At 45.9% G+C, this 13770-nt stretch overlaps 1 protein-coding gene across 1 annotated transcript in view; it reads right to left on the bottom strand.

The window, feature by feature from the left end:
- Positions 1–13770, bottom strand: part of Slc26a8 (solute carrier family 26 member 8) — a 56112-nt gene that overhangs the window by 34359 nt on the left and 7983 nt on the right. The window contains exon 3 of the mRNA XM_005360346.3: positions 3388–3527. Coding sequence (XP_005360403.1) covers positions 3388–3527 — 140 coding nt within the window. The remainder of the gene's footprint in view (positions 1–3387; positions 3528–13770) is intronic.

Genomic DNA, 13770 nt, shown 5'->3' with positions numbered 1-13770 from the left:
CTACAAGAGCTAGTTCCAGGACAGGCACCAAAACCACAGAGAAACCCTGTCTCGAAAAAAAAAAAAACAAACAAACAAAAAAAAAAACCCCAAGCTAAATGCTAACAGCTAGGCAGGAGAGGGATAGGGGAGGCATAGATGGGAGGAGAAATCTAAGCTCAAGAGAGAAGATGGAGGTGAGAAAGAGAGGGACAGGCCCAGGGCCAGAAGCCAGGCAGCTGCCAGCCAACCAGCTAGACATGAGAAGCAGTGAAAGTAGGACAGAAAAGAAGAAGGAAGGACGGAAGAAAAGAAGGAAGGGAGGGAGGAAAGGAGGAAGAAAGGAAGAAAGGAAGGAAGAAAGGAAGGAAGGAAGGAAGAAAGGAAGGAAGGAAGAAAGGAAGGAAGGAAGGGAAGGAGGAAGGGAGGAAGGACGAAAAGAAGGAAGGATGGAAAAAAAGGAAAGGAAGGAAGGAAAGAAAGAAAGGGAGGGAGGAAAGGAAGGGCGGACGGAAGAAAAGAAAAGGGAAAAGGGGGCTGGCAAGATGGCTCAGTAGTTAAGAGCACTGGCTGCCTTTCCAGAAGACCCGGGTTCAAACATTCCCAGCGCCCACATGGCAGCTCACAACTGTCTGTAACTCAGTTCCAGGAAATTTGACACCTTCACACCAATAAAATAAATAAAATAAAATAAAATAAAAAAGAAAGGAAGGAAGGAAGGAAGGAAGGAAGGAAGGAAGGAAGGAAGGAAGGAAGGAAGGTAAAAGCCCCATGGCAAAATGTGGATAAAGAGAAAGAGATGAAACAAGAGCTCAGCTAAAGCTGAGCATTCAGAACTGATAATGTCTCCATGTCATGACTTAGGAGGCCAAAAGAAAGCCTGCTACATGTGTCACCAATTTTATCCTTTTTTTAGAGGGGGGATATTTGGAGACAGGGTTTTTCTGTTCTGGAACTTGCTCTGTAACTAAGCTGGCCTTGAACTCAGAGATCTACCTGTTTCTGCCTGTCAAGTGCTGGGATTGAAGGTGTGTACTACCACTGCCCAGCCCCAATTTTTTTCTTAATCAACCTCTATGCATTGCAAAAAGTAGAAGCTATGCTTAAATTAGCTTATACTAACTAGTAAATTCATTATGAGGACATGAAAGACAGTCAAACTTCATGAGAAACTAGAACCAAAAGGCCATTTCCCTGCTCTTGTCATCAGGATTTCACAATACTCTGCCTCTGGTCCCAGGATGGGCCTAAACTAGGGATGTATTCTTGTATATATCTCCTGGTCCACAGACATACAAATTCTTCAAGATTTTACATACGTTTCATGAAAACTCCTGAGGCATATTTACTGAGCATATATTGGCAAACTTTGCCAGGTGGATACGGTCAGTAAAAGACTTGGGGGGCCCAGGTTAGGTGTAGTCACTGAGCACCCTAGTGTGCACAGGGCCCTAAGTCAACCTCCAGCATGACCACGTGGGAACCATGACTAGTGGGAGCCAATGGTAAGGAAACCCAGCCTCTTCACAGTGATCGTCACATCTGGTCTTCGGAGATGGAATAGCAGTAGAACATCAGTGCTACCAGAAGTATTGGCATGGTAAAAAATGAGCCCTGTTAGCACGCTCCATCTGCAGGGAGCCTGGGGATGCCCTGGTTGGGGGCTTCTCTGAACACAGGGACTCCTCAGACTTGGTTTGTCACTCACTTTTGGGGGTTCTAGAAACGACACTTCAGGGACTGTTAAGACAGTGGCTGGCTCCAGGAGCCCAGTGCCCAGCAACAGAGGAACAGATAAAGAAACTGTGGCGTAGCTACAGGGGAATCCCCGGCCATTGAGAGTGAAGTTGTGTCATCTGCAGGAAAATGGAGGCCATCAGAGGAAGTGAACTATTTGTGTCTAAGAAACACAGATATGGGATATCTATTATCACATGTGGTTCCTAGGTCTTATATAGGCACATGAAATCATGACTGTACATATAACATGTAAGTACAGTAAAACCGTCTAGGAGAACAGGGGACTAAGAGGCAAAAAGGGAGGAGGATGAGGAGATGTGCCATCATGTTCAATGCATAGTATATACTTAAATCAAAGGTCTGTGTAACATACTACCACATATAATCAATATACACAACGAAAAAAAAGAGAAAATGGAAATTTCTTTAAACACATAGCTAACAAAAAACAGTTGTAGAACCCTTAATAAATTCAACATATTCTGTGTGTGTGTGTGTTAAAAAAAAAAAGGTTAAAAAAAGGGGGTATGGGGCTGGAGAGATGGCTCAGTGGTTAAGAGCATTGCCTGCTCTTCCAAAGGTCCTGAGTTCAATTCCCAGCAACCACATGGTGGCTCACAACCATCTGAAAAGAGGTCTGGCACCCTCTTCTGGCCTTCAGGCATACAGACAGAATTTTGTATACATAATAAATAAATAAAAAACTTTGCTATTTAAAAAAAAAAGGGGGGGTATGTGTGATGGCTCAGGGCATAATATCAAGCCTGAAGACCTGAATTTGATTTCTGGGACCCATGTCATGGTGGAAGGCGAAAACAGACCCCCCCCCTTAAGCCATTCCCTGACCTCTACATACACACAATAAATAAATAAATGTTAAGAAAGTAAGAAAAAAAAGCTGGTTGTAGTGGCTAACGCCGGTAGGATTTGCTGAAGGAGGCAGAGGCAGGAGGATCACGAGTTCGAGGCCAGCCTGGGCTACACATAAAAAAAAAAAAAAAGAAAGTAAAAAAAATAATTGTGCCTGGTAGCGCAGCCCTTTAACTCCAGCACTAAGGAGACAGAAGCAGGCAGATCTCTGTGAGACAGAGGCCAGCCTCCATCATGAAACTGTCACAAAAATAAACAGACAAAAGAGTTACTGATTCCTATCTGGAGTTGAGATTTTGTTTGTTTGTTTCTCAATAAATTCTCAAGTAGACGTATCCCCACCTTTTGGTGCTGGGGCTGCAGGTGTGCTCTACTGCTCCTGGGTAGAAAGGAGCTTTCTACAGCCCGGTGAGACCTTGGGGTCTCTCATCTAGCAGCTGTGGTGTGTCCCCTGCTGGAGAGACAGGTGCCCTGTTCCCTAGCGCTCATCTTTTCCTAAGGAAAATTAACACCTGCTGAGATCTACTGTCATCACGAGTGTGAAACCACCCAGGGGCAGAAAATGATCAGGAGTGGGGATTGCAAATTCTGTGGGAAGTGTTCATGGGTCTCAATTCAATCACATCTTTTGGAACCACCTGGAGGGGTTAGAGACCTGGAGATTACAGGGAGAAATGATGGCAGTAAGAACACCACTCCTGTGTTTCCCTTCTGTTCATCCAGCAGAACTGCTTGCTCCCGAAAGTCGTTGAGGTCTAGGAGATTAGCTTTGGTAAGAAGGCTTTGGATTGCCCTTACCTTGGGGAACTTGAACAAGACCAACACTTAAACCAGCAAGTAAGTCTCCAAGAAGCCAGTCCTTGAATCGATACAAACACATCCACTCTAGGAAGGGAAAGACCGTAAGCATGCATCGTAGGAACTTGTGCCATGAGCAGCTGGGGGAAAGAAGAACAGAGACTCAATTAGGTTCTCCGGAGAGAATCTCCTGGCCAAGTAAAGACACAGGATGCAACCCTCATTCCCTATAGTGCAGTTTCTCATCAGCACGGCTGACATTTTAACATATTGGACCAAAATATTCTTTGTTTTGAGACTGTCCTATGTGTTTCAGGATGTTGAGCATCCCTGGCTTCTGTCACTAGATGTCAGTAGTCTCTCCTCCCCTGGCTTAGAGAACCAAGGATATTGAGAAATACCCCCAGAGGACAAACTACCAGCAAGAACCTGCAAGGTTGTAAGAACTGAGATTCACATGTCCAGTATAAAGCCAGTCTTGTGTTTTTATTGGCTGTTTAGAGACAGTCAAACTTCAAACTTACTTTTTTCTTCTTTGTTTTTTCCTTTTTTTTTGGGGGGGGGGTTGTTTTTTGAGACAGGGTTTCTCTGTGTAGCTTTGGCTGCCCTGGAACTCACTGTAGACCAGACTGGCCTCGAATTCACAGAGATCCACCTGGCTTTGCCTCCTGAATGCTGGGATTAAAGACTTCTAGTCGAGAAGGAACTTGTATCACTGTCTCTTCATAATACCAGTGTTTGGGGGGCTGGAGAGATGGCTCAGTGGTTAAGGACACTTGTTGCTTTTCCAGAGGACCTGGGTTAAGTTCCCAGCACCCACGTCATTGTCCATAATCATCTGTAACTCCAGTCTCCGGGGATCTAATCCCTCTTCTGGCCTCTGTTGGCACTGCACACACAAGGTGCACCCGCATACATGCAGGCCAAACACCCATATACATTAAAAAAACAAAACAAACCATTTTGTTGTTGTTATGAAATCAATGGATGGTAGAGATAGTTAATGCTTTAGTTTTCATATTTTTGTTGTTGTTTTTGATGTTGTTGGTTTTTCAAGACAGGGTTTCTCTGTGTAACCCTGGCTGCCCTGGAACAAGCTCTGTAGACCAGATTGACCTCAAACTCACAGAGATCCACCTGCCTCTGTCTCCCGAGTGCTGGAATTAAAGGTGTGCACCACCACCACTTGGCAGTTTTCATGTTCATTTACTTGTATGTATGTATGTATGTAAGCATGTTAAGTATGCGTGGATGGATGGATGGATGGATGGATGGATGGATGGATGGATGGATGGATGTGGGCATATGTATGTGGAGATCAGAGGACAACTTTTAGGAGTCAGGTTCTCTCCTTCTACCACGTGGGTCCCTGGCATTGAACTCCGGGAGGTTGTGCATGGCAGGCTAGGCAAGCGCTCTACTTGGTAGCAGGTGCCTTCACCCTTGAAGGCATCCTTCTGTGGTTAACACCGTCATATTATTCTCACACAGAAAAATCTAACCAAACATTAACTGTCAGGATTTGCCTGGGACATCTAGACAGTTACAGAAATGGAGTTTTGTACTTGAAGAGTTAGCCATTTAAAGAAAAGCCTGTGTATTTTAAAGGCTATATTATCTGTGGGTCTCAACAGGAGCAGTTCTGCTCCCCGGGAGGCATGTGGACTGTGTCTGGAGATCCTTAGGACTGGCATCCAGTCGTAGAAGCCAGGAATACAGATAAATAGTCTACAAATGACAGGACATTTCTCTACCAGAAAGAAATCGGGGAGTGGGGGATGTGGCTCAGCTGACAGAGAGCTTGCCGAGCATGCGTGGAGCCCTGAGCTGTCTCCAGCACCGCACAGACCAGCTGTGGTATATGTGTTAGATGCCTGTAATCTCAATAATCATGAGGTGGAGGCAGAAGACTAAGTTCAAGATCATCTTTGGGTTCACGGTGACTTTGACACTAACCTGGATGACATAACCTGTTGGAAGGAAGGAAGGAAGGAAGGGAGGGAGGGAGGGAGGGAGGGAGGGAGGAAGGAAGGAGCATTGTCAGACATGATGGCACACTTTAATTCTAGCACTCTGCAGACAGAGGCTGGGAGATCTCTGTGAGTTTAAAGCCAGACTGGTCTACAAAGGGAGTCCCAGGCAGAGCCACACAGTAAGAGCCTGTCTCAAAACACCAACCAACCAATAAAAAAACACAGCACCACCACTATCACCAAAACAGAAACAAATTCATACTCCAGAATGAAAAGAATGAAAAGCTGAGTCCAGTAGCACATGGCTGCAGTCCCAGCTGCTGTGGAGGCTGAGGCAGGAGGGTCACCGGAGCCCAGGAACCAGCCTGGACAGCATAATGACACCCTAACTCGAAACAAAAACAAAATGTCAGTGTTGCGGAGACCGAGTAACCCTAGGGCAGCTTGAGGTCATCTAAAACAGTGGTTCTCAGCCTTTCTAATGCTGCAATCCTTTAATACAGCTCCTCATGCTGTGGTCACTGCGCAACCCTAAAATTATTTTCATTGTTACTTCATAATTGTAATTTTGCTATTGTTATTTGTATTGTAGATATCTGTGTTTTTCAATGGTCTTAGGTAACCCCTGTGAAAGGGTCATTTGACCCCCAAAGGTATTACAGCCCACAGGTTGAAAACCACCTCTGTAGAGGAAGGTAACAATCTATTGGTGAGTAAAACCAGTTTGACTTTAAACTGCCTTTTGCCATTTACACTTTGGCATGGACTGGCGGTAGACTAGATGGTTTTCCTCATGTACATGTTGGACTAGATAAAAGATTTAACTATGACAACAAATATAAGTTTACCATGTGGAGCACTAAAGCACTCAGAAAAGAGGCAATTTCACGTGTTTAAACACTTTTAGATTTATTTTATGTATATGAGTGTTTTGCCTGTATGTCTGTGTACCATGTGCATGCAGTGTTCAAGGAGGACAAAAGAGGGCGCTAGATCCCCTGAAACTAGAATTGCAGATGGTTAAGAACCAAGTGGTTGATGGCAATTGAACTTGGGTCCTCTGCAAGAGTAACAAATGCTCTTAACGGCTGAGCCATCGTCTGCCCAGCCCTGATCCCATGTATTTTGTCTTGCATGACCATAAGCATCTTTAAGGTAGATGAGGCCAGATAAGTAGGAATGGTTTCCCCAAAGTCAGTGTCACAAACATGAGCAGAGTTGGGGCAGAAAGCCACGTCTCCTGACACCGAGCTCAGTGTTCTACTCTCTACAGACTCGGAGCCCCCTGCTGACAGATGCTCCTCCGACCTGCTCCAGGTTCTGGAGGAAGGTTGAGCTGCTATTTCCATGTGGGTCGCTGGGTTCGAGGTAGGTGTACAATCATAATCAGACAGAGTGATTTTGGTGTGCATGGAAACCCAGAACATGGTGCTGAGACAACCTGTGCCATCACCTGGCACAGTGTTCCCTCTCAGACACGTGCATCTGGCTGAAGACCACTAACCCTGTAGAGTCGGCATCGGGGAAAACTGAAGTGGGCATGGAATCAAGATGGTCTGAGCGACACAGAGCCAAGAAGGGAGATGGCTCAAAGAACAAAAGGAGCTGATGGGGGAGATGGAAGGCATTTAGAGAGAAAGTCTGATTAAGTGAGAAATGTGAGCTCGGGGCATGGCGCAGTATGAAGACCTGAATCTGAGTTCCCAGGACCAGGGTGAAAACCAGACACATAGTTTAAGAGCTTGTAATCTCAATGACCCTGCAGGGAGATGCGGAGTGGAGACAGGATCCTCAGAAGCTGAGCAGCCAGCCAGTCTGGCGTATGCGGCAGAAAACAACAAAGACAGTATCTCTAACGCAGGGGAAGGTAAGGACCAACCCAGTGTTGTTAGCTGACTTCCACACATGGGTATACACACACACACACACACACACACACGGAATGTGAGTGGCCTGGTGGCACACATCTATATCCCTAGCACTTGGGAAGTAGAGAATCAGAAGATCAGTGGTTCAAGGTCGTCCTTGGCTACACAGTAAATTGAGGGCGGCCGGAGCTGTCTGCGACCAAGTGAAAGAGAGAGGAGTGCAGGAGCTGGTAAAACAGCACAGCGCATTTTGACGTGAAGGGGCAGAGGTAGTTGCTAATCAAGAGAAAGAAAATGAGGGAAGAGATAAGATGTGTTTCTGCAGAAAGGAAGAGATGGACTTGACAGATTATTTTGTTTACTAAAAATGTTCCTAAAGACCAGAAAACCAAAACCACTTACATAGTGTTTACTATTTTCTAGACATAAAAAAAAAAAAACCAAACACCACCACCACATCCTTTAAATCCTCCTTATAGAGTCGAAGCAGGTGCCATAATCAGGCCCACTATACAGGGGAGAGGCAGCACGGGAAGGGGGGGGGCTAGATAAGTTACCAACAGTCACACAGCTGGGCATCCTGATATCAGAGCCATGCTTCCAGTGCCCTGCTGGCTTAGATTTCTGGTTAAAATTCAGAAGAGGCCAGAACTGTGTTTTAGAAGTGGGAATATGAAGAGAAGAGAAAGAAAAATGTGAGCAATAAAAGAAAAGATTTTAAAAATAGAAGCTGAGACTCAGAACATCTATAAAAGCCCACGGGAGAGGCTGGAAATACGGCTCAGAGGTTAGGAGGTTAAGAACTCTTGCAGAGGACCAGAGTTCAGATCCTTGTCAGGTGGCTCACAACTGCCTGTAGCTCCAACTCCAGGGGATTTACCGCGCTCTCCTGACCCTCATGGACACCTGCACACGCATGGCATCCATGTATACAGATACATGCATATAAATAAAATACACACACACAGCATGCAACTCTTTCTGCAGACAGTGTCTCATGATGTAGTCCTGGTTGGTCTGGAACTCTGTGTAGAACAGGTTGGCCTCTTTGCCTGCTGAGTGCTAGGCTTAAAGGCATGTACTACCACACCCAGACCTTAAATTAAAAATAAAGTAAAATAAAAAGGCCCACAGGAAGCTGACTCAGTCGTGTTTAAGTGTCTAGGTGGAATGGTGAAGCAGAGACCAGATAAGTTGAAATAGCCTTAGTAATAATTGTTTACAAAGGTAAAGTTATAAAAAGCAATCGTTTTGTCTCTTTGCTTGCTGGGATTCTGGGGGTCGAACCCAGGGCCTTCCACCTGCCCTGGTGAGAAATGTCCCCGTTGACACACGTTCCCTTCTGCTGCCCTTGGTGGAGGAAGTTGGGGTTGTGACATGAAGCAGAGAGGGGACGTCCAACTGCAGCTTGCGCAAGGCAGGACATGAATAGAGGGAGTGGAGCATCGGAAGCAGAGGTGCGGTGGACTTTGCTATCCGCAACTGCAGGCCAGATTGTGATAGGAGAGCAGGGGATTAGGGGCAGATAAGACCGGATGTGGGGAGGGCAACTGGAGAGGCGTGAGTTACCCTCTGTCATGAAGCAGCTCACACGGGATTCTCAACCTCGGTTAGTGGACCTTGGGGGTCTCAGGCAGAATTGGAGGTGAATGTGAATTTGGGGCTAAAAGAGTCATTATTTCCACTAACTTCAGGACTAAATTTCATATTTCCTTCAATTATGTTTTGTTTATTTGTTTGGAGACTACTTGCTCTGTAGCTATTGTAGGCATTGTATATGTAATTTAGGTGACCTCAGACTCATGACAATCCTTCCACCTCAGGCTCCCTGGGGTGACAGGCTCCTTCAATTAGGAATATTGATTCTAAACTGAAGCAGAAGCCCAGAACTGACTGCGGTAACCAGAGCATTACTGTTGCCATAGGTACCCTTTTCTTGTGATAGATATCTTCACATCTTATTTACATTCCTTACTTCCTTGAAACTACAGTTTTCACTATGTAGTTACTAGGCACATGCGCGCGCGCACACACACACACACACACACATATACATATATGTACTAAAGGCTGGGATTAAAGGTGTGCACCATCGCCATCTGGCTCACTAGATTTTAATACAACTGTTTTACCTTATAATTTTATCTACTTTATATGTTAATAAGTTATTGGGCAGAGAGATGACTTAATCAGTTAAGAGTTTGTGCTACTCTTGCAGAGGACCTGAGCTCAGCTCCCAGAATCCACATCAGTGGTTCACGGCCATATGTAACTCTGGTTCCAGGAGATTTGATACCTCTCCCCTCTACAGACACCTGAAGTGTCATGCACAGACCCACGTACATATACACATAATTAAGAATGAAAAACAAACAAACAAAAACAGGAAAAAAATGTCACAAGCCTTTAATCCCAGCACTTGGGAGGCAGAAGCAAGAGGATCTCTGTGAGTTTGAGGCCAGACTGGTCTGCAGTGAAAATTCCAAAATAGCTGAGACTGTTATGCGGAGAAATCCTGTCTTGAAAACACAAATAAAATTAAATTAAAACTATTCTTACTGAGACCTTTCTCTTTCCCTCCCTTCCTTCCTTCCTTCCTTCCTTCCTTCCTTCCTTCCTCCTTCCTCCTTCCTCCTTCCTCCCTTTCTTTGGTTTTTCAAGACAGTGTTTCTCTGTGGTTTTGGAGCCTGTCCTGGCACTAGCTCTGTAGACCAGGCTCGTCTCAAACTCACAGAGATTCACCTGTCTCTGCCTCCCGAGTGCTGGGATTAAAGGTGTGCGCCACCACCGCCTGGTGCTGAGAATGGGAAAGTAACATTCTCTTCAACAGACCATGCTGTTAAAGTGGAATATCTATAAATTAAGGAATAAAATTGGACCCTGACTTTACACAAGGTACTAAAAACTAAAAATAGATCAAAGACTTAAAAGTGAACACCAACAGGCGTAGTGGCTCAGGCCTGTTAATCTCAGCTACCTGGGATGCAGGGGCAGGAAGATTCTAAGTTCAAAGCCCGCCTAGGCTATCGAGTGAGTTCAAGACCAATCTGGGAAACTTAAGACCTTGTTTCAAAATAAAAAGTAAGAAGAGAGTTGGATACAGCTCAGCGGGGGAGCCCTTGCCTCATGAGTGGGAAGCCCCATGTTCAACCTCTAGCCGAAAGAGAAAAAAAAAGGAGCTAAAGTATAAAATTCTTAGGCTAAAACATAGATTGAATTTTTATCAAAGTAAAATCATTTCAGGGCTGGAGGGGGGGCTCAGTGCCTAAGAGCACTGGCTGCTCTTCCTGAGGTCCAGGGTTTGGTTCCCAGCTGTCATAGTGGCTCACAGCTGTCCTTAATTGTAGTTCCAGGACTGCAGTCACGTGTACATTTCCACATACAGACACAAACAACTACACATAATTAAAAATAATAATTTTTTTTTGCTTGTTTGTTTTTTAAGACAGGATTTCTCTGTGTAGTGCTGGCTATCCTGGAACTTACTTCGTAGACCAGGCTAGCCTCAAACTCAGAGGTATTCCTGCCTCTGCCTCCCAGGTGCTGGTGCTGGGATTAAAGGCATGCGCCACCACTGCCTAGCATAAGACTTTTTTCTCTTTCTTTCTCTCTTTCTCTCTCTCTTTCTCTTTCTTTCTTTCTTTCTTTCTTTCTTTCTTTTTTTCTTCCTCCCTCCCTCCCTCCCTCCCTCCCTCTTTCCTTCCTTTCTCCTCCTCTTCTTCTTCTTCTGACAGGGTTTTTTTTTTTCTGTCCTGAAATTCACTCTGTAGACCAGGGTGCCTGTCTGTGACTCCCCAAGCTAAATATTTTTAAAAGACTTTAATGGAGGAAAATGACAACTTAAAGAGTTAAAAAAATTTACAAATCATCAGAAAAGAACTGAATATTTAAAGAAATCCCCAACTCAGCCAGATAGGGGTGGCCCGTAAGTTCTTGGGAGGCAGAGGCAGGTGCACCTCTGTGAGTTCAAGGACAACCTGGTCTACCGAGCTAGTTCTAGGACAGCCAAAGCTACCAAAGAGACCCTGTCTCAAAAACAAAACAAAACAATCTTTCAACTCAATGACAAAAAGAAAAATGACTTGATGTTGAAAGGGGAAAAGAAATGAAACATTTTTGTCTCTGAAGATACAAGAATGACCAATAAACACAGGAAAAACTTGCTCTAACAAGATAAAAAAAAAGCAACCAGCACAAAAAGACACCACTTCATATATGCTAAGATGGAAATAATACAAAAGATGGAAAGGAAATTTTGGAGAGTGCATAAAATTAGAATCCTTGTACATCTCCAGCAGGAATGTAGAATAGTGCCTGCATTGTAGAAACTAATATACCAGCTCCTCCAAAGTTAGCAAGCGATGTAAAGTATGCCTGTGATCTTAGCATTCAGGAGGCTGAGGCAGGAGGATGGTGAGTCTCAGGCCAGCCAGGACTAATAGTGAGACCCCCATATCAAAGAAACAAAAAGGGCAGAGAGCCAGCTTGCCTGGCAAAGGACCTGCTGTGCAAGCATGAGGATGGCATTCAGATCCTCAGCTCGTGGAAGACGAAAGAACCAGGTGGGCAATGTAGCTTGAAATCTGCAGCTGGGGCAGTGGAGATCAAGGGTCCCCGCAGCTCACTGCTCAGCCAGCCTAGCTTAATCCAAGAGCTCCCGGTTCAGAGAGGGACCCTCCCAGGAGCTCCTGGTCCAGCGAGAGACCCTGCCTCGAAACTAAAGGTGGGAAGTGATAGAGAGGGATGCTTGACATCAGTCTCTGGCCTCTGTGTGTTTGTGCCATCCACATGGACATGTGTACACACACAACCGCACAGAGAACTCTCATGTGACCTGGGAATTCTACCCCTAGACAGGGTCCTGAGAGGATTAAAAATGGTGATTGAAACAGATCTGTGCCAACATTCACAGCAACGTTATTCTCAGAGGCCAAAAGATGGAAATGACCCAAGTATCTATTAGCCAATGGATGGATAGACAAAGTGTATACAAAACACAATGGATTATTACTCTGCCATAGAAAAAAGGAAGCGTACTGGCCCTTGCTATAATGTGGGTGGGTCTTGAGAGTATGATATTAAATAAAACAAGAGAGATGCAGAAAGACAAATGCTGTGGCTCTGCTTAAATCACAAGGGGTGGGTTCGTAGGTCCATCTCGAAGAGGCAGACTCGCAGGGACAGTAGGCGTGGGGTGAGAGGCAGGGAATCATTGCTTAATGAGTACAGAGTGTCTGTTTGAGGTGATGAAAAATTTTCACAAATCGACTGTGGTAGTAGTTGCACAATAACAATAATGCCACGAAATTCCACACTTAAAAATGGTCAAAACAGAGCCGGGCGGTGGTGGCACACACCTTTAATCCCAGCACTTAGGAGGCAGAGGCAGGTGGATCTCTATGAGTTCGAGGCCAGCCTGGTTTACAGAGCGAGTTTCAGGACACCCAGGGCATACTATATATTTTTTTACTATAATAAACACACACACAATGGCACAAATCTATGACAGAGCGCTTGCCTAGCATATGTCAAACTGTGGGTTCAAGGTCCAGTACTGGGGATAAAAAGCAAAAGAGCTGAGAGTGGTGGTGCGCCCCTATAGAGCTGGGGGTGGCGGTGCACCCCTATAGAGCTGGGGGTGGCGGTGCGCCCCTATAGAGCTGGGGGTAGTGGTGCGGGGGGGTGCACCCCTATAGAGCTGGGGGTGGTGGTGCACCCCTATAGAGCTGGGGGTGGCGGTGCGCCCCTATAGAGCTGGGGGTGGTGGTGCGCCCCTATAGAGCTGGGGGTAGTGGTGCGGGGGGGTGCACCCCTATAGAGCTGGGGGTGGCGGTGCACCCCAATAGAGCTGGGGGTGGCCTATAGAGCTGGGGGTGGTGCAGGGGTGGTGGTGCACCCCTATAGAGCTGGGGGTGGCGGTGCACCCCTATAGAGCTCGGGGTGGTGGTGCACCCCTATAGAGCTGGGGGTGGCGGTGTGTCCCTATAGAGCTGGGGGTGGTGGTGCGCCCCTATAGAGCTGGGGGTGCGTGCCTACAGACCTAGCACTGGGGACGTGGAAGCAGGAGGCTCAGGACTTCAGGCTAGGCTGGACTACATAGAGAGTACGAGGCCCTGTCTTGAAAAAGGAAAAAACAAAACAAAACAAAATTAATGAAAGAAAATATTGTGAAAAGTGTCCTTTCACTTTGTCAGTTTGCTAAGAGGGTCATGGCCCAGGAACAGGTTCAGAATCCCTAGCTAGTCAGGGGGAGTTGGAGGCGCTGTGTCTTCTCTGTTACTATTGCTTAGCCCGTCAGAGCTGTCTTTCTGGGAGACGGCTAGTGGTGGTTGGTGTTTTATCACATCTGTTTAGTGTGGAGTGGAATGGGGAACAGCTTTGTAGAGTCACTTCTCTCCTTCCACCGTGTGGTCCCGGGATTAGAACTCAAGTCCTCAGGCTTTGCAGCAAGCACCTTTTACCCACTGAGCCATTTTGCCTGCCCTGATGGAACAATGTGTTTATTAGACATCATCCCGAGATACTGCAGGAGGTCTTTATGG

This window comes from Microtus ochrogaster, linkage group LG2 (genome assembly GCF_000317375.1).
Source record: "Microtus ochrogaster isolate Prairie Vole_2 linkage group LG2, MicOch1.0, whole genome shotgun sequence".
Lineage (NCBI taxonomy): Eukaryota > Metazoa > Chordata > Mammalia > Rodentia > Cricetidae > Microtus > Microtus ochrogaster.
This window is presented reverse-complemented; position numbering and strand designations above follow the sequence as displayed.